This window comes from Panthera uncia, chromosome B4 (genome assembly GCF_023721935.1).
Source record: "Panthera uncia isolate 11264 chromosome B4, Puncia_PCG_1.0, whole genome shotgun sequence".
Taxonomy (NCBI): domain Eukaryota; kingdom Metazoa; phylum Chordata; class Mammalia; order Carnivora; family Felidae; genus Panthera; species Panthera uncia.
Window position 1 is genome coordinate 104,985,097 of NC_064809.1, and position 23,827 is coordinate 105,008,923.

The following is a 23,827-nucleotide window of genomic DNA, read 5'->3' on the forward strand; positions in this document are numbered from 1 at the left end:
GCTTTCTTGACACAAATGGATGAATATTTTTCTTTCTGAGATACCATAAAATAGAAATTTGTTTCAAAAGTTATTTTAGATTATAATAACTGAAAAATTCCTGAAATAATTATACTAAAAACTTATTTCACCTGAAATTTAAAAAAATATTATTACTTTTGCTATTTAAAGTAAGGAGTGGGCTTAATTCCTTCCTTATACCTCCAGGACCATATGGTCTTCCATTCACTTATATAAACATGTAAATTTAAAACTTTCAGTTTAATTTAATGCATAGGAAATATTCCATATGAAGAGGAGTTACTGTACTTAGGAGTTTTGTACTTTTTCTAGCTTTTTCTGAAGCAATAGTGCTTTGAATTTCAATAGAACATTTTTTGAATCTCTGTTTTCAGTATGATATATACTAGACTCTTCTTATGAAGCTAATAATATTAAAATTTCTTTTCAGTACATGGGAAACCTGGCCTCAGGTAGGATTTTTGATATGAAATGTGTGAAAGTATTCTTACTATACAATGATTTAGCATATATAGTTATTTCAGTGCATGGACTCAATTATACTGAAGAACCAACATATTATATTTATTGTTCTGCCATTTTACTTATGTGAGAGTTCTTGAGTTTAATAAGTAGAGTGCTTTTCAGCAATCCAAAAATATTCCTGTTATCTGACATATTATTGTGGAACTTTAAGTGTAGTCCTTAATATACATACCACAAAGTTGAGCACATTCTTTGATATTGAATTTTCTTCAGTTAAAAAGACTAAAACCAAAAAGATAGAAAAGTTGTTTAAGAAAAAAAGCTTTATGAAGTATTGAGTCCACAGTAATATCTCAGTAATAAGAAATTTCATAAATGTATGATCTCCAAAGTATTTGGAAATACAGGAAAAAATATACCATTCATGATTTGTTGTATCACAGATTCTATATGCTTTGAGTATATTAGTAAGGAATGATTCATACCATTATAATTCAGAGGACTTGTAAAATGAAATTATTTTTATTACATGGTTTACTTATTGCATGGTTCTATTTTTTTTTAAGTTTTTAAAAAAAAATTTTTTTTAACGTTTATTTATTTTTGAGACAGAGACAGAGCATGAACAGGGGAGGGGCAGAGAGAGAGGGAGAAACAGAATCTGAAACAGACTCCAGGCTCTGAGCGGTCAGCACAGAGCCTGACGCTGGGCTCGAACTCACGGACCGTGAGATCATGACCTGAGCTGAAGTCGGCCGCTTAACCGACTGAGCCACCCAGGCACCCCTGCATGGTTCTATTTATTTCAGGTTCTATAATTTCTCAAATTTTCTTTGTTTTTGGAAGATAACTGAGCTATTCTAGTTGAAGCATGGAGGGTTGGGTACAAAATCTATCACCTGACATTTTGTGGCTCCTATTACTATCCAGGTATCCCTAGGATACAGATCTTAAACATTTATGTAGTATAGTCCTCAAAATAGTGCCAAAATAATTCACATAGAAAGTGAATTTGGTGAAAAATCAGGGAGTGAGCTAATAAACGATTATATTATTGCTTCTATGCATGTTGCTTCTTTTGTATTTGAATTGGTCATGGATGATGCATTATTTGTCCTTTCTATGTGAGGAAAAAAAAAAGAGGCCAGATAATTTAGTTGAAATTGAGTTGTTAGTAAGTCAATTTTCAATATATAGCCTTAGTGTTTTAGATGAATTATTTTAATTTTTTTATTAAAAAAATTTTTAACGTTTATTTATTATTGAGAGACAGAGTGTAAGCGGGGGAGATGTAGAGAGAGGGACACAGAATCCAAAGCAGGATTCTATCAATTCTGACTGTCAGCAAAGAGCTCTATGCGGGGCTCGAATGCGTGAACCATGAGATCATGACCGGAGCCAAAGTTGGATGCTTAACTGACTGAGCCACCCAGGCGCCTCTTAGATGAATTTTTAAAACAATTTTGCAAGGCTAATATAGTTTATATTCATTATTTTTAGATAATATTATGCACTCCAATTTTCTTGCATTCTCTAGGTTACAACAGTTACATTTCAAGATTTGCCAGGTTGTAGTCTTTCCACACTGGCAGAGTGTCCAAATCTTCAATTTCTGTCTCTTCAACGCTGTGGGTTAACTTCTTTGCACAGCCTGAGTAACTGCAAAAAGCTGAAGCACATTGATGCACAGGTATGTCCTCCGTTCTCCTCATTATTTATCCTATAATAAAATATAAAATGGACTTATGCTTACATGTTAGAAATGATAATTTTAAATAAATGTTTTCTATAATAACCTATAACTCAGGGTCTAAGGAGATCAAGGGCCAAAATTTGTGAGAACCATTGAGGAAAGATGATTGATTAGGAAGTATGACCTGGAATCACTTATCTCTATTTGCAGATGTTTTTGTTACTTTTTGCTGCATAACAAATGACATTACTTAGTAAATTAAAACAACAACCATTTTATTTGCTCTTGGTTCTGTGGGCTGTGAATTGAGGCCTGGGTTTTCTGGGCATTTCTTCTGCTTCATGTTTTGTTGACTGAGTCTCTTATGTAATTTGAAGCTGGGGCTGGAATGTCCAAAAGGCCTTTTCTTATATATCTGATGCCTTGGGAGGTTGGAATTTCAATCTTTCTTTCTCTCCTCTCTCTCTCTCCCTCCCTCTCACTCTGTGTGTGTGTGTGTGTGTGTGTGTGTGTGTGTGTGTGTATGTGTCTGTCTGTCTCTTCCATTTTGAGCTTCTTTACAGAATCGCCCAGTCCCACCAGAAAGACAAATCTCCAATATTCAAATGCTTATCAAGCATCTGCTGTCATCCTGCTCACCAAGTCTGAATTTGTGTGAGAGGGGACTGGGTCGATGTGTCAATACTGGGTTGGTGAAATTTATTGGGGCCTACCAAAGTTACCCATTGGCTCCTAAAGAGTCACATCCTTCCCACATGCAAAATACACTCGTGCCAGAAACCCCCAAATCTTATCACCTTGTGGCATCAGACTTACACTTGAAGCACAGAATTTTCTCAACTAACTCAGACCCAAGTGGAGATAACATGCTCTGATAGAGTTCTTTCAAGTCCGAGATCTGTGAGATATAAAATGAGAAGTTATCTTCTCTCACTGTTCCCTCCCCCCGTAACACCCTCACAGACCGTGGTGAGATAGGGCTTGATTAGTTACAATAGTCATTCCTATTCAAAATGAAAGAAAGCAAGAAGCCCATAGCAGTGCCTGTTCCATAGCTGAACACATATCATTTCCTTAATGAGGACTCAGTTCTCCATAAAAATAGTTTTCTATGACTCTGGGTTTTGCCCACTGGAGCAGACTGAAGTATTCTTCAGAATTCTGAAGAAGATTTGAGAAGTATTCTTAAGGCATACTTCTTTTTCCAGAAGGAGTGCTGTTTGCACCTGAGAATTTTTCTCAGCCTGTTTTTTTCCCATAGAGGATGGGGGCAGGTGTTGTTGCTTGAGGCTTCTTTTCATTTGACTTATTCTTTTCAGTTCACACAGGCAGTGTTTCCACCAATCTGATTTTCTTTTAAAACTTTCTGGATTTCTTATGCTTCTTATTAAGTTCACTCCATTAGACAAAGGCTTTATGCTCATAAATATTTTGAGGGGGGATGCTATGAGACTACTCCCTTAAGATTCTTAAAAGCCCATTTATCCTTCTGTGGTCTTAAAAAATAGAATTGCTGGGGCACCTGGGTGGCTCAGTGGTTAAGCGTCTGACTTCGGCTCAGGTCATGATCTCACAGTTTGTGAGTTCGAGCCCCACATCAGGCTTATTACTGTCAGCATGGAGCCCGCTTTGGATCCTCTGTTATCCTCTCTCTCTCTCTGTCCCTCCTCTTCTCCCTCTTGTGCTCTCTCTTGCAAAAAAAAAAAAAAAAAAAAAAAAGAATTGCTGTTACATCCTAGACACATGATCTTGACACTGAACCAGTATTATGTATTGCAGAGATATGTATGTGTAGTAAAAATATAAACGTACACATGAGATAACATACCTAATTCACAATATTGCTGTTCTTTGGAGAGGAAGGGAGCAGAAGGGACTGAGGAAGGGAAGTGAGGAGATTTCAACTTGTTTCAGTCTTTAAAATGATAGTTTTAAAGGAACTATGACCAAGTGTTCACTTCTGTTCATTTAGATTGCTTGAAATATTTTGTTACATGATCATCTGTATTCTGTATTTTGAAAGATTATTAATAAGTACAAAATTAGTTAATAATTTATTAGATTACTTACTATTTTCATCTAGATACCATAACATTCTACATATTTGTCTTAAAGTCAGAGATTTGGATGTATGCTTGGAGATCACATCTCACTCTTCCTCTTTTTGTAAGCCTTAAATGTTTCATTAATAAGCCATTGAAATAAAACTAATTACATTTGTTCTTTGTTTTAGGAAAACCATATTGAGTCTATCAATTGTGAAAATTTGGAAAATCTCTGTGTTGTTCTTCTTAATAAAAATCAACTGACTTCTTTTCATGGTTTGGATGGCTGCACTAATATCCAAAATCTTGAACTTTCACATAATAAAATCACTCGAATTGGTAAGAGCAAGGGAATTTGAATATATTGACATTTATTTCTCATTATTACATTTTGTTTCATTTATTCCTTTTCAAGAACAGGCCTCCATCACTAATTTGCTTATTTTATTTGTGCCATACTTATCTAATCTTTTATCCAGGTGCATGAAGGAAGTAAAATTATTTTTAAAATCTATAAAGGGAATATGCTCCCACCACTGGTAAATGGCTAGTTATTAGTAGCTCCTTAAATTACTATATTCACTGACCTGTTCCTGTTTTTACAACCAGTAGTGATCTGAGCTATACTACAGAATCTAATACCCTGGCTTGGTTCCATCATATGTTTATGGATCCTATGCTTTCTGCACTTAGCAACTGTCATAACTGTTCCCTAAAAATCCCTGTCATCACTCCTTTCCTTGCCTACATACCCTACTTGTACTAACCTTTCCTTTTTTAGATAAGGCTATCACCACATGAAAGAAAGAATTCATCAGTTTGCATCACCCTAATCTTTTCCATCCTTCCATCTGTATATCTGTATCCCTTTTTATCTATGTCTGTTTCTACCCTCATACTTTATAATCCATATAATTCAGCAATGAAAATGTCTTTTCTTGTTTAAGGCCAGTCCTTATATTTTCTAAGACTGTCAGTTTCCTTTGATACTTTATTCTATCATTTATCACCTGTCTTATGTCAAACACTTCCTTTTGCCATTCACTTCTACCATTGCCTCATTGCTCTTACCCTTGACTGTCAAGTTTTGTGAAAGTGTTCTGTTTGTGCTTTCACTTTTTACTATCCAACTTCCCTCCTCTTCCTACTGAAATTCAACTTCAGCTTACTTCTAGACTGTTAACAGTGGGATCACTCTAAAATAAAAATCTCATTATACTTCTTAGTGCCTGGCTTAAAATTCTCTGTTCGGTTTTCACTTGTGAAATTCTCAAGGGCCTTGATAGGGGCTTAAATAATGGTTAATGTATAATCAAGATTGCCAAAAAGTCAGGAACTTGATAAAAATTTTACTCTGGGGCACCTGGGTGGCTCAGTTGGCTAAGCATCCCAATCGTGGCTTCAGCACAGGTCATGATCTCCTGGTTTGTGAGTTTGAGTCCCACGTCGAGCTCTGCACTGTCAGTGTAGAGCCTGCTTGGGATTCTCTCTCTCCCTCTTTCTCTGACCCACTTGCTCACTCTCTTTTTCAAAATAAATACATAAACAAGTTAAAAAAAAACTTTTTTACACTGGAATAATACTAATAGCTTAAATTTTTGGACCCCCAAAAGGTAGTCCTTTCCACCTTCTCCTTACTATAATCATTAGGAAATGTGATCTGGACTGAAATTTCAGTGAGTGGGATGGGAGTAGATGGGGTAATGGAAGAAAGCTCACTTTCCCATTTGATTCTATTTTATTTTTGATATGTGAAACAGACTACATTAGTCAAATTACATTAAAAAAAGGCATACTCAAAGAGATCATTCTTTTTTCCCTGTCTTTTCACTCTGTTGTCATATCTACTTTTTATATAGATATTTTGTATATATGCACATATAACATGTATATATGTATACAATGTATGTATATCACTTATGTGTATATATGTATATGTAAATATACATTTACAACATATATCTAAGAGATACATGTATACATGCTAATCCTTTCACAAAAGAGAATATTTGGGGTGCCTGGGTGGCTCAGTTGGTTGAGTGTCCGATTCTTGATTTCAGCTCAGGTCATTATCCCACGGTTCTTGAGTTCTAGCCCCATATAGGATTCTGCGCTGACAGTGTGGAGACAGCTTGGGACTCTCTCTCTCTCCCTCTCTCTTTGCCCCTCCCCAGCTCTCACTTATGTGCACACACACACACTCTCTCTCTCAAAATAAATAAACAAAACTTAAAAAAGTAAAAAACAAAAACAAAAATATAGAATATTTTAAGTACTGTCCATTATGTTGATTTTTTTCACTTAACAGCATGTTATGGAGTTCATAGCATTCTTTTTTCATAGTTTCATAGTATTCGGTTCTGTGGATAGATACGGTTTTATTCCACTGGTTCCTGGTTGAGGGACATTGGGTGGTTTCTAATCTTACACATTTGCCATAATACCTAATTGGATACCTATATCATTTCATACTTTATCAGTTATATCTTTAGGTTAATGTTCTGCAATATATATTGCTGATGCAAAGGACATCTATAATTTAGGAAGATAGTGTCAGGAACATTCTATGGGTTTAATTCAATTATTTTTATTCTTTTTCACTCTTGTTAATATAAATGTTTTTTTTAAGAAAGTTTATTTATTTGAGAGAGACAGAGACAGTGCAAGTGGGAGAGGAGCAGAGAAAGAGAAACAGTAAGAGAGACAGGGAATCCCAGACAGGCTCCACACTGCCAACACAAAGCTGGACACAGGGCTCGAACTCACAAAACCGTGAGATCATAACCTGAGCCGGAACCAACAGTCAGATGCTTAACCAACCCAGCCACTCAGACAGCCCAGCGTAAATACTTGAAGTCTATACATTCTCCTGTGAGCACTGTTTAGTCCGTAACCTCTGTGTTTTCATCAGTTCTACAATTTTATGACATATTTTGCCTTTTACCTAAGATTTAAAATTTCTATATGGTAAGACCATTTTGTGTTGTTGCTGTTACTCTTTTTAGTTTTATTGTATTATAGTGAGAGACTTATCTTTGTGCCACTTCTGCTTTTTGTAACTTACTGTGATTTTCTAATGTGTGGTCAATTTTCAGGAATGTTTCATGTGTACTTAAAAAGGAGGTCATTGTTTTTAGTTGGAGTATGGAGTTTACATTTTTATCTTTATGACCTACTTTTGTGATCATTTGTTGGAGATCTATGTCTACTTGACCCATCATAGACTGAAGGAGTTGAGCTAGTATAAATATATTTGTTATTATTCAGTCTATTTACTTTTGTATATTCTTTGGTTTCTGTTTTATGAGTGTTGCTTTATGCTGTTTCACTGATATTCTTAACTGTGTTATCCTTATTGTGAATTTTAGCCTTGAAGTTTATAAATTCCCTTCTTTCTCTCTTTAATGCTTTGAGACTAAACTTTACCTTGTCTAACAACATTTTATTTTTGTTTGTATTTGCCTACTTGGCCATAAAACCCAAAACAAAACAAAACAAAACAAAACAAAACAAAACATCTCGAAGCACTTTGTTTTAGGTATGTACTTATGTACAGCATAGATTTGGTTTCTATTTTTGGATCCAATTTTAAATTTATAGCACATGGCCATTTGCATTAGTAATTCATCGTAGACACTTGGTGTTAGCACTGTCAAATCACTCAGGATGATGCTATCTCTTTCTGGGAGGAGGCCTTGTTGACAATACATGGGTTCTCCCACCACTGGAGCATTTCCATTTCTTACTTATCTATTCAGTTTCCATAGGATTCCCTCTGTACCAGTGTGGAGTAGGGTGGATTGTATTGGTTGTGGATGCTTACTACCCCACTTAGAAAAAAATCAGCTTGTAATTTCATCTCCCATTTATACTGGAAGCATAGGTTGGGGTATGTTTATTTAATTGTTGCTCATTATGGATTTCTGAAGGAGATACAGGGAGAGTTGGATCTAGGCAGTCACCATCATCTTCCTTTTTTTTTTTTTTTTAATATGGGAAAAATATAGTTGTTTTCAAAAAGCAAGGTTTGCAGACATTTCAAGGCACACTTTTGAAAATATAATGCATAATATTCTTTAATGTGTTTATTTGCCTATGTGTCCGTGCTGCCTGCTTTGGGACTACTCATATTTTCTCCCATATGGAAATAGTGATACCTTTGATACAATTTTTATTTTAAAATTTTAGTTTACAAGACAGAAATAATTTTGTTGTTGCTGGAATGAAGGCAAGTGCATTGATAATATATGTCGCTATATTGGCACACACTGAAGCAAGCTTAACAAAAAAAAAAAGGGCTGTTTGTGAGAGAGATGCTTTAACTCCCATTCACTTCATTTTCATTGCCAGCAGGGCTGTATGGGATTTCTTGTAACCAGTGGATTTCCTGGGATAGGATATCTGCGTGATTTATGTGGAAACTGCCATGGTATTAATTGATGTACTTGAGGTATCTTTATGTAGTACAGAGCAAACAAGGTAAAAGACATCTTTGCTGTCTGTTGGGCACAATGAAAACACTGTATTTATTGAGTGTGAGGAGAGTATACATGAAAAAGTAGATTTTTCTGAAGACCAGTTGGAGTCTGTTTTTCATCTTTAGGAACTGCTTACAGAGATTCTGGTTGAGCTGAGGGAAAAGCATAGATTTTGTCTTTCAATGATGTATTGATGCTAAGAACCCTTATGAAGGAGCACAAAGGTAGATTTGTGTTTATAAGTTAATAGGTTACTATTCCATGCTATAATATTTCTTAAGGAGGTGAAATAAAATTGGAAGACATACCATGTATTCTACATCTGCAGTTTCAAGGATAATTTGTTCCTAATTTTTACTAAGCTGTAGTTGTTGCAGTAAATATGTAAGGTTAGCTCTAATTACTCCTTTTATTAGAAAACTTTAATGCACATTTTTATCTGACTTCCATTGCTTTTAAGTGAATGAGAATAGAAACTGTCAATCTGCTTAAGGCAATTCATTTGAAATTATTCATTGAAATAAATGTTTTCCATTCTAATTAAACTAATTACAGAAATAGAAACACAATGTAAAATATACTTTTTAAAAGTAGCAACTTAAAATGTAATTCTATAAATTCAAAGTTACAAAGTTAATAATATATTTTTGTTATTGCCATTAATGCTTAAACATATTGTGTGCCATGAGTAATTTGAAAAGGACCGTATAACATTTTTATGTTATTTTCTATAATTGGTTCTATTTTGGTAGCAAGGTTTTAAAAAATATTTATTTACTTTTGAGAGAGAGAGAGCAAGTGGGGAAGGGCAGAGAGAAAGGGAACTATAATCAAAGGAGGCTGGTGGCTCCAAGCTGTCAGTATAGAGCTGCTTGTGGGGCTCGAGCTCAGGAACTGTGAGATCATGACCTGAGCCAAAGTTGGACCGTTTACTTACTGAGCTACCTAGGAACTCCAGCCAGTTTTTGATTATAGAATATTTTAACTTGATCTGGAATTATTTTTGCATATTTTGAATGTGTATAATAATTGTTTAAATTTTTTAAGCTCACTTTAGTTGGTGATTATAAATATGGATTTATTTTGAACAAACAAGAGATTTTATTATAGTTTTTATTAGTCTAAAATATTTTATGTTTGAGGTCCCTGGGTGGCTCAGTCGATTACACATCTGACTTAAGCTCTGGTCATAATCTCATGGTTTGTGGGTTGGAGCCCTGCATTGGGCTCTGTGCTAACAGCTCAGAGCCTGGAGCCTGCTTTGGATTCTGTGTCTCCCTGTCTCCCTCTCTCTTTCTGCCCCTCCCCTGCTTGTGCACACTCTCTAGCTCTCAAAAATAAATAAATAAACTTTAAAAAAAGAAAATTTTTTTTTTCCTGGAAACTTTTTATTTTCCTGTATTACTTTTTTTTTTAACTGAATTTAATTTGGGTGATTTGCAGTTTAAATTTTAACATTTGTTACTATCTAATTATTCTATTTCATGCTTTCATTTGCCTGAAATTTCCCATAAGTAAATTTTAAGTAAAATTGATAAAACATTTTGTTTTCCAGAAGTAATGTGGAAAAACTTTCCTTGAAAGGATGTTGAATATCTGTGGGAAATTTTTCATATTTTGAGTTAGTATTTCTGACTTAATTTTTTAGTGAATAGCCAATAACAAATGAGAAATCAGTGCTTTATAATTTATAATGTAGTTTTCTTTGTTTCTTCTATTTTTATGTTGAATTTTATTGACTTTCTAAGGGAAACATTCTGAAACTAAATTAATTTGAAACAATTCATGCTGTATGACAAAATTGTTTTACACATTTTATGTGTAAAAAATATAATTTAATATGATAAATGTAGTAATTGATACCTTTTTTAACCACCATATATTTATGTGCTTTATACATTTAACTCATTTGCTTTTCACATAAGTGCTATGAGTTAGTTACTATTAAATGTTCCTTTCCCCCCACCTCAGGTAATAATTGGGGCACAGAGAGGTCAAGTAAATTATCTAAGATCACACAGCTAGTATAAATATAGAAGTAGGATTTGAAAACTCAGCAGTGTATCCCTAGTATCTGATTTTTTAATTGCCTCATTCTACTTCCTCTCTAATAAATATGCATTTAACGTTTAAGATTATTAGTATTTTTTGGACGATATTAAAACTATGATGAAAAAGTAATGATATTAAGGTTCTTCGATTAATAAATTCATCAGCGAGCAAACTTACTGAGGACCTATGATGTGTGAGCACATTGCCAGGCACTGGAACACAGTAGTGGAAGATTGGCGAGGCTGCAGCAATAAGGAAAACAAATGAGTGTCCTGACTCTCACCAAGATTATCTAATGATATTTACATAGAGAGAGAGAGAGAGAGACAAATGGGAATAAATTGCTATCTTTCATTTATTATTAATTAAAAATGCAAATAAGTATGATGTTAATGTATAAAAGCAAATAATAATTTTTGTCTCCTCATTTCATGACGTTTCTATCTTTGCTATTTGAAGGAAACCTTAATCTGGAAAAAGTGTTTCTTTAATGCGAGCAATTAATTTGTTAGTTTATATATTTCAGGTAACACATTCCTAGAAGATGTCACTGTAAGTAGACAGAAGTACTAGGAGAGTTTCTTCCCCCTGATGCTTTGTTTTCTGATAATACTGCTTTCTGGAAAAATGACACTAGCGTTATAAGTATGAAAGATATTGAAATAATGCAACATTTTTATGTAAGCTTGATTACAGTCTTGGCTCCTGGAGGAAATGTGCCTGGCTTAATTCTTGCCCATGTTGTCTTTGGACAACAAGTGTTGTCTTTGGAACATTTGAAAAAAATAATGAAGTAAAATAAAATAAACCCTTGACATTTGCTTGTAGAAATGGATTTTACTATTATATATTTAGTGAATTTTTTTATAGTCCACTAGATGGTGCTAGCTTACCCTTCAGTTTTGAAATGCAACAATGCCTAGTACAAAGCTGAAAGGGATTTTACAGATCTGCCAGTTTAGGCTTCTTAAGTTTCCACATGAAAAAACAGACCCACATAATTTGCATGTAAGTCCTAGCAGAGGTGAGGCTAGCATCCAAGTTTTCTGACTCCTGATTTAGCATTCCTGTTCTCACACAACATGTATGATCCTGAAGGAGTTGTGCATTGAAATTAAAAATCTTAGGTGCCATTCAGCATATTTGTATGTAACTATCAAACATAGCAATCACTGAGCAGCTAAAGAAAGTAGACCTTTCCCAAACACTTATTTAGTGAAAACCTCCAGTGTAATTTAACATCTTTAGTTTGCTGTTCCTTACAGGAGAGGTTTATTCCTCCCAAGTGGCAGGAATGTTTTATTAGACCATTGGCTCATTTCTGTGGGAGAAATTCTTTGAAATAGATATTTGTAGCAAGTATGGCCAAATGCTAATTTTGCCATGGGCAAAGGCCTTTTGAGGGATAAACACATTTGACCTCAGTTCTATTTTGTGGGACCTAGGAAACTTTTAAAGAGTTAATAAAGATTACATTGAAGCAGTGGACTCAAGAGTATTTAAGTGACACTTTATCTTTATATTTGTTATATTTACATCATGTGTAAGAAGCTCTTGAATAGTTTTGTGGCTACTGTTTTGTATTGTTTGGGATGGGGAGTGAAATAGAAATGTTGACTGGAAAAGAATCATTTTCTTTGGTATGTTGAGGAAGTAATGATATCCTAAGGTAAGGCTTGCTGCACGCCCCTTTTGTTCAGTTATTATCCTTCAGTTGATAGAAAAGAAGTTGTAAGAATAAAGGAGGAAGAATGGCAAGTTATTGTGACTTACGTCCTGTCTAGATTCCCCGTTTTGAGCCAAATGCGTTGCCTGAGTCAAATTACTGATTAATCAATTGTATATAGACTTTTAAAAAGTATGTGTTAATATCCAATTTCTTCATGGGTTAGCTCAAACATTTCTCTTTGAAGCCTTATTGTTCACCACAGTTATAGTTTTTTTTTAAATCATTTTTATTGAGGATTATTGTTAGGAAGCCATAATAGTACCTCATATGTGAAAGTGTGCAAACTACTTTATGATACTGTTTTTAATCCTCCCAAGAACGTGAAATCACCCTCGCTCCACAAATAAAATAATAAAAACTCAGAGAAGTTAAGTAACTTGCTTATATAAATGTGGCTAGTTTTGGAATAGGCCTGAAATTCATGGAGTGCCTACGTCAGAGCGTATTCGGTTTTTATTACGCAGTAGTGCCTGTAATCCGCATGCACTGATCATGTCAGCATCGCCATAGAGAAAAAGTTATATATGTGACTCCCATGATGATTGTGCATTGTGGCTCTTTATTCTTAGAGCCTGTTTTTTTTTTTTTTTTTATTGCTCTAAATATTCTTGAGGCCATGCTATTTGTTGTATATAAATTTGTAACTGTTATAAATTTCTTTTGAATTCACCAATTTTATCACTTTTAAATGTCCCTTTTCATCTGTAATAAAGCTTTCTGCCTTAGTCTTCTGTGTCTGATATACCCAAACTACCTTTCTTCTGGACTCTGGAATCTTTTATGCTCATAAAAACTATTGAGTACCCACCTCAAACAGGTTATATCAGTGTTTACTGTATATAAAAAAATGACGAAAATTATTGTTTTTATTTATTAATTCATTTAGAGATTAAGATAATAAAGCTTTTCCATTAGTAACAATTTTTAAATAATAAATGTATTTTTCAACAAAAAGATATGGTGAGAAGAGGGTTATTGTTACACATATTTGCAAATCGCTTTAATGTCTAGCTTAACACAAGACAGCTGGATTTCCGTATTTCCTTCTGCATTTAATTTGCTACAATATCACACCTCATGTAGCCTCTGGAAAACTCCACTGTAAGCTCTTGAGCAAATGAGAGTGAAAAGGCAAAAAACATCTTAGAATTATTATGAAATAGTTTTGACTCCACAGAACCTTTAAAAGCGTCTGTACGAGGGAGATCTCTGGACCACACTTTGAGAATCACTGGTGTAGTGTGTATAGAACATAATTTTTTCTACCCTTTTACTTACAATATTTCTGCAAGTTCTATTTTTGAGATGTCTGTTGTATGTAATGTGAAAATGTGTTGCTTTCGTTACTGTTTTCTGTAGGCTTCCTGACAAATTCCAGCTTTGTTTCCAGCCTTAGTTTCCAGCTTAGTTAGCCTTTAATAACTAAGGTTAATTAATAATTAAGTGCAATTATTGATATATTTGAGGTTAAATCCACTATCATACTATTTGATTGTATTTGTTCCTCCTGTTGTGTTTTCCTCTTTTCTTGCCTCTTTTTGTTTTAGTTGAGGTTTTAAATTATTTCATTTTTCCTTTCTATTATAAGTTACATATTATTTTACTATTCTTTTGGTTTATTATAGATACAGCATGCCTTCTTGATTTACCAAATCTGAATTTATGTGGTACTTTTTCAAAGCAGTACTAGGGTCTTAGAAAATTGAAACTTTATTTACTTGCTCCCAAATTAATATACTACTGTTGTCATGCATTTTAATTGTATGTGTGTATTTAGAATGACTTAAGACAGTATAAGTTTATAATATCAATACTTTTGGATTCACCCACTTTTTATAAACCTTCCCTTTGTTTTTTTTCCTTTGTTTTTTTATTTCTGTGTGTGTGTGTGTGTGTGTGTGTGTGTGTGTGTGTGTGTTTAAAGTATTTTCTTTTTAAAAAAATTGAGATAAAATTGATATATAACATTGGGATGCCTGGGTGTTTCAGTTGGTTGAGTGTCTGACTCTTGATTTCGGCTCAGGTCAGATCATAATCCCACAGTCCTGGGATGGAGGCCCTGCATTGAGGTCTGCATTGAGCATGGAGCCTACTTAAGATCATCTCTCTCTTTCCCTCTGCTCCTTTACCCCACTTGCACACACACTCTCTCTCTAATAAAAAATTGGTATATAACATTATATTTGTTTCAGATGCACAACATAATTTGATTTTTGTATACACTACAAGTGATTACTACAGCACATCTAGTTACCATCCATCATTATACAATTGACTCCCTTTATTCAATTTGCACTCCCCTTTCTCTCTGATAGCCACTCATCTGTTCTCTGTGTATGGGAGTTTTGTTTTGGTTTGTTCGATTTTTTCAGACTCCACATATGAGAGAGGTCATATGACATTTGTCTTTTTCCGACTTACTCCACTTAGCATAATGCCCTTGAGATCCATCCATGCTGTCACAAATGACAAGATTTCATTCTTTTTCAACTTTAATTAATTAATTAATTAATTAATTAATTTTTATTGTATATATTTGTATATCACAATTATTTTATCTGTTCACCCATCAGTGGGCACTTAGATTGTATCCATATCTTTGCTATTGTAATGATACTGTAACAAACATGAGGGTGCATATATCTTTTCAACTTAGTGGGTTTTTTTCTTTAAATAAATACCTGAAGTAGAATTGCTAGATCATAAGGTAGTTCTATTTTTAACTTTTTGATGGAAACTTCGTACCGTTTTCCATAGTAGCTGCACCAGTTCACATTCACACATTTACAGTGTGAGAGGATTCCGTTCCCTTCTCTCCACATCCTTGCAGTACGTGTTATTTCTTGTCTTTTTGGTAATAGCTATTTTAACAGATGTGAGGTGAGATCCCTTTGTGTTTGATTTGCATTTCCCTGATGACTAGTGATGTGGAGCATCTTTTCATGTGTCTGTTAGCCATCTATATGTTGTCTTTGGAAAAAAATATCTATTCAGATCTTCTGCCCATTTTTAATCAGAATTTTTTGTTTGTTTGTTTGTTTTTTGCTATTGAGTTGTGTGAATTCTTTATTTTGGGTATTAGACCCTTATCAGACATATGATTGGCAAATATTTTATCCCATTCAGTAGGTTACCTTTTCATTTTGTTCATGGTTTCCTTTGCTGTGCAGAAGCTTGTAGTTTGATATAGTCCCACTTGTTTATTTTTTTTTTGGTGCTTTTTCTTTTGGTGTCAGATTTAAAAATTTATTGCCAAGACCTCCCATGTCAAGGAGTTTAACACCTATGTTTTCTTCTAGGGGTTTTATAGTTTTATGGTTTCAGGTCTTACATTCAAGGCTTCAATCCATTTTGAGTTGATTTTTGTGCATGGTGTAAGACTGTGGCCACGCTTCATTTTTTGCATATGGCTGTCTAGATTTCCCAAAACTATTTATTGAAGAGACTGCCCTTACCTTGTTGTATAATCTTGGCTCCTTTGTCATTAACTAATTGGCATACGTGTGTGGGTTTATTTCTGGGGTCTCTGTTCTGTTCCCCTGATCTATGTGTCTGTTTTTATGCCAGTACCATCGTGTTTTGATTACTATTGCTTTGATATATAGTTTGAAGTCGAGGAGTGTGATATCTCCAATTTTGTTTTTTTCTCAAAAGTGCTTTGGCTATTCAAGGTCTTTTGTGGTTCCATACAAATTTCAGAATTATTTCTCCTATTTCTGTGAAAAATGTCATTGGGATTTTGATAGGAATTGCATTGGCTGTGTGGATTGCTTTGGATATTGTTCTATTTTAACAACATACATTTTTTCAATCCGTGAGCTCAGAATGTCTTTTCCTTTATTTATGACTTCCTCACTTCCTTTTATTAGTGTCTTATAGTTTCCAATATACAGGTCTTTCACCTTGTTGGTTAAATTTATTCTTAGGTATTTTATTTTATTTTTGGTGCAATTATAAATGGGATAATTTTCATACATGCATTATTAGTATATAGAAACGCCACATATTTCTATACATTGATTTTGTATCTTGCTACTTTACTCATTATTCATTTATGCTAGCAGTTTGGTGGATGGAGTCTTTAGGGTCCTCTATATATATTGTGCCATGTCTTCTGCATATAGTGATAGTGTTGCTTCCTTTCCAATTTGGATGCCGTTTATTTATTTTCTTGCCTAATTGTTCTGTCTTTCCATATTGTTTTCTGCTTTTAAAAAAATCACTACTGTAATATTGTTTTGTAATTTACTCTATTCACTTCACAATAAAGTGTTAACGTTTTTACATGCTGTAATTTTTAAAAATGTGGTTGAAGGGATCCAGTAAGATATTTTAGCAGAGATTCTGCCTTTATTATTTTTCTATTTCTGTGTGGACACAGCACAGGGCTGATACTAGTAAAACAAGTCTCTGATGAATTTTATGTTACAAGTAAAGCCATTTTTGAAAAAATAGGTTTTGATATTTGTAGTAGAAATATGGGGAAAATAAATGATTTATATATATGTGTTAATATATGATACTCTATGCTTCTTATTTCAAAAAATTAGAAAAAAATTACCATATACTACTTATTAAGAAAATAAAACTGTGATAAGCCTAGCTGACACCTAAATAGAAACCACAAACTCTTTGAGGAATAACAAGTACAAAATGGTAAACAGAATGTCCTTCTATATATAGGAGGCATTTATATGAAAGAAAAAAGTAATTGAAATAAGAAATCACTTGAAATGAATATGGTAACTCTTCAGCCAATCATGCTTAATTTTTCTATATGAATAAGTATACTTAGGGTAAAGTTTAATTTAAAAAAGTTTAGGTAGTTAATTAAGTAAAGTTTAATTAAATGGTAGAAAAAGTTTAATATCTGTGGTTATTATACTGTACTTAAAGAGATGAGCTCTAGGCATATATTTTATATTAATATTAAAGAAAGTCAACATTTTAGTGCTGCTTTTGAGATAATGCAGACATAACTTTAACCACTACTGAGTTGAATACCAATATGAGTGTTTAAAAAGTACCATGATTGTAAAGTAAAGCAATCATTAAAATATATTAATGTATACAAAATAATTTTATGATGAACAACAACAAAAAAGTCATCCCTATATGAATTACTGGTCGGGAACATTCCCTTTTAGTCAATTGTTCTACAGTTTCCTAAGATAGGACATATTTAAAAACTCACAAAAGCATTATTAAACAACAGAGCAGGAAAATATATGAAAATGTTTTGTCTTCGAAATTTTAGAGTGGCTACCTCATGCTAAAGATGATAAAATTATTGGGGCACCCGAGTACCTCAGTCAGTTAAGCATCTGACTTCGGCTCAGGTCATGATCTCATAGTTCATGAGTTCGAGCCCCATGTCGGGCTCTGTGCTGACAGCTCAGCACCTGGAGCCTGCTTCAGATTCTGTGTCTCCCTCTCTCTGCCCTTCCCCTCTTTACACTCTGTATCTCCCTCTCAAAAATAAATTAACATTAAAAATAAATAAATAAAACCTTTAAAAAAAAGATGATAAAATTATCTCATTTATACCTCCATCTCCCCCTTCCAGTTTTGTCAGTTATAATACCTTTTTTGTTGTTCAGTAAATTATGAAAACATGTGCTTTTAATTCATCTAGTTTAGGCAATATTAACTCTTTAAGAAAATGAAATAAATTAGAATATTTATTCTTTTCACCTCACAATTTTTATTACATCAGGAGTTATGATTCTACATATATATCCGTTAGCAACATTTGATCTGTATGACAGTTGGTCAATACCAGTTCTTTTGACAACTACTCCTTTCATCCTCTGCTTGTCTGGATTATCCAGTTCATTAGCTCTTTTTAAATCTTATTTTTCAAAGAAAGATGCGTCCTATAATTCCCGAATTCTTTCACATTTGCGACTGTCAATTGCCTTCATTCCTGAATGAGAATAAAGCTGTGCTTTAAACTCATATTTTAGGGGTGCCTGGGTAGCTCAGTTGGTTAACCGTCAGACTTCAGCTTAGGTCATGGTTTCAAGTTTTGTGAGTTTGAGGCCCGTGTCGGGCTCTGTGCGGACAGCTCAGAGCCTGGAGCCTGCTTCGGATTCTGAGTCTCCCTCTCTCTCATTCCCTCCTCTGCTCATGCTGTTTCTCTCTCACAATAAATAAATAAACATTAAAGAAAAATAAACTCATACTTTATTATGAAAGTAACACTTTCACTTGGTGCTGTGTGACAATACATGATATTGTGTGTTGCTATTGCAAGTGAGAGGCCAACTTGATTTTCTACCCTCATAACTGATTTTTGTGTAGATACCTGAATAACATTTCCTTGTCCTCGATTCATAACTGAACCAAGAAACATAGTCAAGAAATCCACATAAATTTGTTTGGAACGCAATGTCCCTTTCAAACTACAGACTAAGTTATTATATTGTGTTTGAAAAATTTTGGTTTTTTATATTTGAAAACTTTTTGCCTTGGTTCTGTTTTTCAATCATAGATGGTTCATATGTTGGTTGAGTTTATCTGTCTTTCATGTCTATTATTATTTAATCTAATCTATGTCTTCATTTTCAGCTTCTTCATATTTTATTCTTCATGTGATGATCTCTCTTTTTTTTTTTTTTTTTTTTGTGGGCAATTCAAGCTTTAGTTCTCTGTTCTGTAGAATGTTGTTCCTAAAGTATTTGCTAGTTCTGTCATGGTGTTATTTTGGTCCACTTGTGTACCCATCTGTTATTTTAATATCTTTGAATTCTTGTTACATTAAGTTTCTTTAACTGTCCTTCTACTGCCCTGAGGATTTTCAACATATTTTCTTCTTTCTCATATTTTCTTCAGAATGTAATCCTTACTGTATTAGTTGTATGTTGTTGTGAAGTGAAGTACCCTAAAAGAGCAATATAAAACCACAAGCACTTATTACTTCATATTTTCTGTGGATCAAGAATCTGGGAGTGGCTTAACTGGGTAGTTCTGTCTCAGGATCTCTCAAGAGGTTGCTGTCAAGTTGCCAGCCAGGACTGCTGTCATCTCAAGGCTCAATGAGGCTGAAAGATCTTCCGAGCTCATGCACTTGTTTGTTGGCATGCCTCAGTTCCACATATTTCACATATTTTTTTAAAATGATTTCCTTTTTTTGTCATTAAACTAAGTTTTAGGCTATATATATACATATATATACACACACACATATATATATATATATACATGTATATACACATATGTATAACACATATATACACATATGTATATATATATATTCATATACGCATCCTCCCTCACAGTTATATTTAGGCCAGTGCTGTAGAGATCTTACCCAGTCTCTGTCTACTCTTTCATTGCATTTCCTTTAAAACTTTTATCTTAAAGTCGAAGAGGTATGTCCTCTTATCTAAGTACAGAGTTCCCCTATTTGGCTATATAGCAAGCCCTTTTAATGAATAGCAGATCAGGTTTTCCAAGGTTTTCTTCAGTTAAACAATCATTGTTGGTAGTGGTGGTAGTCAGGATTAAATACAAAGTAACACTTCTATTCAATACTTGCTCTGAGTTTTTTCCCCCAAATAGATTGTTTTTAAATCTGTTATGCAAGAAGTGCATTCTCATTTAAGCATTTTTTAAAAATAGAAAATTATATAATGTAAGCAATAAAACATTCTCTGTTTAAGCCTTCTTTTTTTTATTTTGTAAGAGTAACCATGGCTCATAATTGTTTATGAATCAATTAAGATATTTTTGCAATACCAATATAGATGTATAGATTTAAATTCCAACATACTCAAATAGCTAAAAGCCTATGTATACAAATTAGGTTTTACATATAGTAATAGATCATGGACATCCTTCTATGTCAGACTACTTCATATTGAAGATTAGGTGTATTCATTTTTAGATACTCCATAATTTATTTAACTATTCCCTTACTGATAGACATTTAACTTATCTCCATTTCTTTGTTTTAAATAATATGGAAAGGAGTTTCTCTACATTTTACTTTGTAGTTGTGTGTGTATTAATATGTAATGGATTCATAGAAGTACAAATGCTCTGTCAAATATTCCTCGGTATCGGAGGCTTGAAATCATGGTAATTCCACTAGATTGGAATCTCAAACAGATTATTGAATGGACTCATTATACCTTCTCTGTGTACTGGCTGAAAATCATGGTGTCTTAATGTTTGAAATTAGTTGGTGGGCATTACTTAATTCTTCCTAGCCTAACATGTTCACACTCTCATATTGCTTTTTACACATACAGACAGCCCTAAGGTGGAAGTGTGTGTGGCATGTTTGAGGAACAGCAATGAGGTTAACATGGTAGAATGAACCAAGATAATGGGATAGTAGTAGAGGATGAGTTCAAATATAGGGTTTTGTGGGCCATTTTAAGCACTTTAGATGACCTTCTCTCCATAATCAAATATCAAAAAAAGGTCTATATGCCTTGCCCCCACTTCTACTGCACTGTGACTTCCATCTTGATTATGTTATTGTTGCCTCTAACAAAAGTCTTTAGCTACTTCATGACTGCCAAGACAGTGGCCTCTCCATACTCCTTTTCACACTATTGGCCATGTATAATTTAGTGTGAATAAAAATGCCTTTCATAATTGTAAAATGTATATTATTTTATTTTTTTATTTTTAGTAACCACTGTCATCATCACAGAATTCCGTTTGCTTTTTCCTCTTGTTCTTTCCCAATTATTCTGCTGCTTTGTCTGCTATTTCCTATTTCTTTTAGGCTGCTTCTGCCAAATCCTTTAGCTTTACTCAGTGTATGACTAATGTTTCATTCTTGGTTCTCTTCTTGTGTGACCTTTGAAAAGTTTTACAAATGCATTCCCAACTCTAAATGATTTAATGGAAGATTCTATTTCTGAATAGCTCTGAAAAGCTTAAGAGCAATGTGCATGGCTTTTAAAAATATTAAGCTTATGGAAGTAGATTGCTTAACATGTGTAAATGTTTGATAAAGGAAATTTTATTTTACACAATTACAAATTTTTATTAGCATTTCCTTCTGCCTTGAATACCTTTAAACTACTTCAGTGGGTTTACTGATATTCATTAGAAGTGATCATAAGACATACTAAATTCCAAAGTATTTTCTATTTCAGCAAACTTTAAATTACATTTTAACGAATATATAATTATTAGAATATGTAATATACTATTTCTAATACCTTAGAATTGATAATATATAATTGGTCTGTTATTTAAATGGTTAGTCATTTCTTATAGGGCAGAGCAATTCACTCCTTGAACAACAACAGATGACAATTTTTCTAAGTTATGCTTGCTATTTTACATTACAAGAAAATACCAGTACATATAATCCTAGATAAGCAGTTAAAAATGTAAGATTACTGCCTACATTTAAATTTCAGTCTCTCTCTTCTATAGGTCTTCTATGCATTTTCCTGCTTTTCTTAGATATTATAAAATTTATTTAGCATTATAAGAAAATTTACTCTTTAGCATAAAAATATATTCCTTTTCATAAGAAATAATCATGCATAATATCAAATTATTTTGACTTAAACTATTAGAAATACTGAAATTTTGATATATAGTTTTTCTTAAAATATATCTCTGTGAAATATTTGTACAATATTTATCATAATTCTGAATTTTATATATTACATATTGATATTAGATATATTTTTAAAATATGATGCAGACTAAGCTTCCTTGTGAAATCTTGGTAATGTTACTTGATTTTTCCTTTTATTTCTCCATTTTGATATAAGCAGTCTTTCTGCCCTTTCTTTCTGTAAATTACAAGGTATAATCAGAAGAACAAACCTTGAGTTAATGCTTTAAATGTCTCCAGGATAAATTTATTACATAAATTCCAGATATTATTTTTATACATAATGATGTTTCTTTCAAGATTACCTTTCAGTTTATTATCAAATAAAGTTTTTTTTTTTTGGTTGAAAACTCATGCCTAATCCAACATTTAATTAAAAAAAATATTTTGGGGTTTGACAAGAAAATCACAATGAAGCTTGATTCTCCAAAGTTTAGCCTCAATGACTCCCATATGTGTAATACTCACTGAAGACATTCTGCTTAACTGTACTTACTTTAGACCATAAGCCATACTTCCAGTTTTTAAAACTGCCTATTTCATATAATAGCGTGATGCATAGAGAGATCATATATAGTTCAATATTCAATATAAATAACGTTTTCTAGATTTTTAATATCTTCCATGAAACTTTTACAGACTTCCTCAGTGTTTCTTTCCAATGCTAATTCCTGATGACTTACTTGAACGACGTTCTCAGTTTTTTCCTTATGAGCACTGAGCTGTAGTCTAAGGCTCCTTTGGTATTTTTCATATAGTATCATATTAGTTTGAGCCCTATCTGGGTTAAAAGCGGACCACTTGTGACAATGTTGAAATACCTGAGGAATATGTTAATATTTCATTGCTGTTAATATGGTTGCACCTACATCATTTGGGAATCTAATATAGATATGTCAATGGTAGGAAAATGGCATTCCAATGTTATATATTCAGACTTAAGTAAGGATTCAAACTTTAAAGACCCTGAAATTGAGTTAAAAACTATTTTAAAAAAAAAAACAAGTCCTTTTATCTCTCCCTTGTTCAATTGTCATTTGAAAATAAAATTTTCAGTGTTAATGTATACTTTTAGTATTTTGCTCAATTTTAAATTGGCACACAACTATGTCATACAAAAATATCTCTCCTGGGTACAAGTTTAAAAAATACTACATTTTACACTTACACACATTTCATAGGAATATGGACTAAGTCTTCACTTGTAACTAGAAATATTGGGAAATATAAAGATGCAATTATTTAGAAAAATATGGAAGCTCTCCTTTCAATTCTGGAAGAATGTACAATGCAAGTGATCTTGGAAAATTTTTCTTTCAGGTGGTTTAGAATCTTTGAAAAATCTTCAGCAACTAATTGTGGACCACAATCAGTTAATTAGCACAAAAGGCCTTTGTGATACTCCTACCGTTATATACCTGGATTGCTCACATAATCATCTTACTAAAGTTGAAGGTATTGAAAAGTGTGGATTACTCCAAATACTGAAGTTACAGGGAAATTATCTAAGTGAGGTAATTGCTTTGAATTATTGGTTTCTGTGATTAATGAAACATTTTCCTTTTAATAGAAATATCAACTGTACATTTAAAAGCAAGTTTGATTAATTTTTCTTTATTTTTTTTGCCTATTATTGATATGTGATTTCCAGTTTACTTAAAACTGTTACATACTTTATTTAAAAAAAATGTTCAACATAGAATATTTTATAAAGAAATATAATTTAACATAAGTTTTTCAGAACACTAAAAT

At 33.1% G+C, this 23,827-nt stretch overlaps 1 protein-coding gene across 6 annotated transcripts in view; it reads left to right on the forward strand.

Moving 5' to 3' along the window:
• LRRIQ1 (leucine rich repeats and IQ motif containing 1) overlaps window positions 1–23,827 on the forward strand; it is a 210,475-nt gene that overhangs the window by 27,744 nt on the left and 158,904 nt on the right. For all 6 annotated transcript variants that reach the window (XM_049626027.1, XM_049626022.1, XM_049626023.1 and 3 more), the window contains 3 exons: window positions 2,024–2,176; window positions 4,413–4,563; window positions 23,396–23,589. In XM_049626027.1, the coding sequence (XP_049481984.1) occupies window positions 2,024–2,176; window positions 4,413–4,563; window positions 23,396–23,589 (498 nt within the window). The remainder of the gene's footprint in view (window positions 1–2,023; window positions 2,177–4,412; window positions 4,564–23,395; window positions 23,590–23,827) is intronic.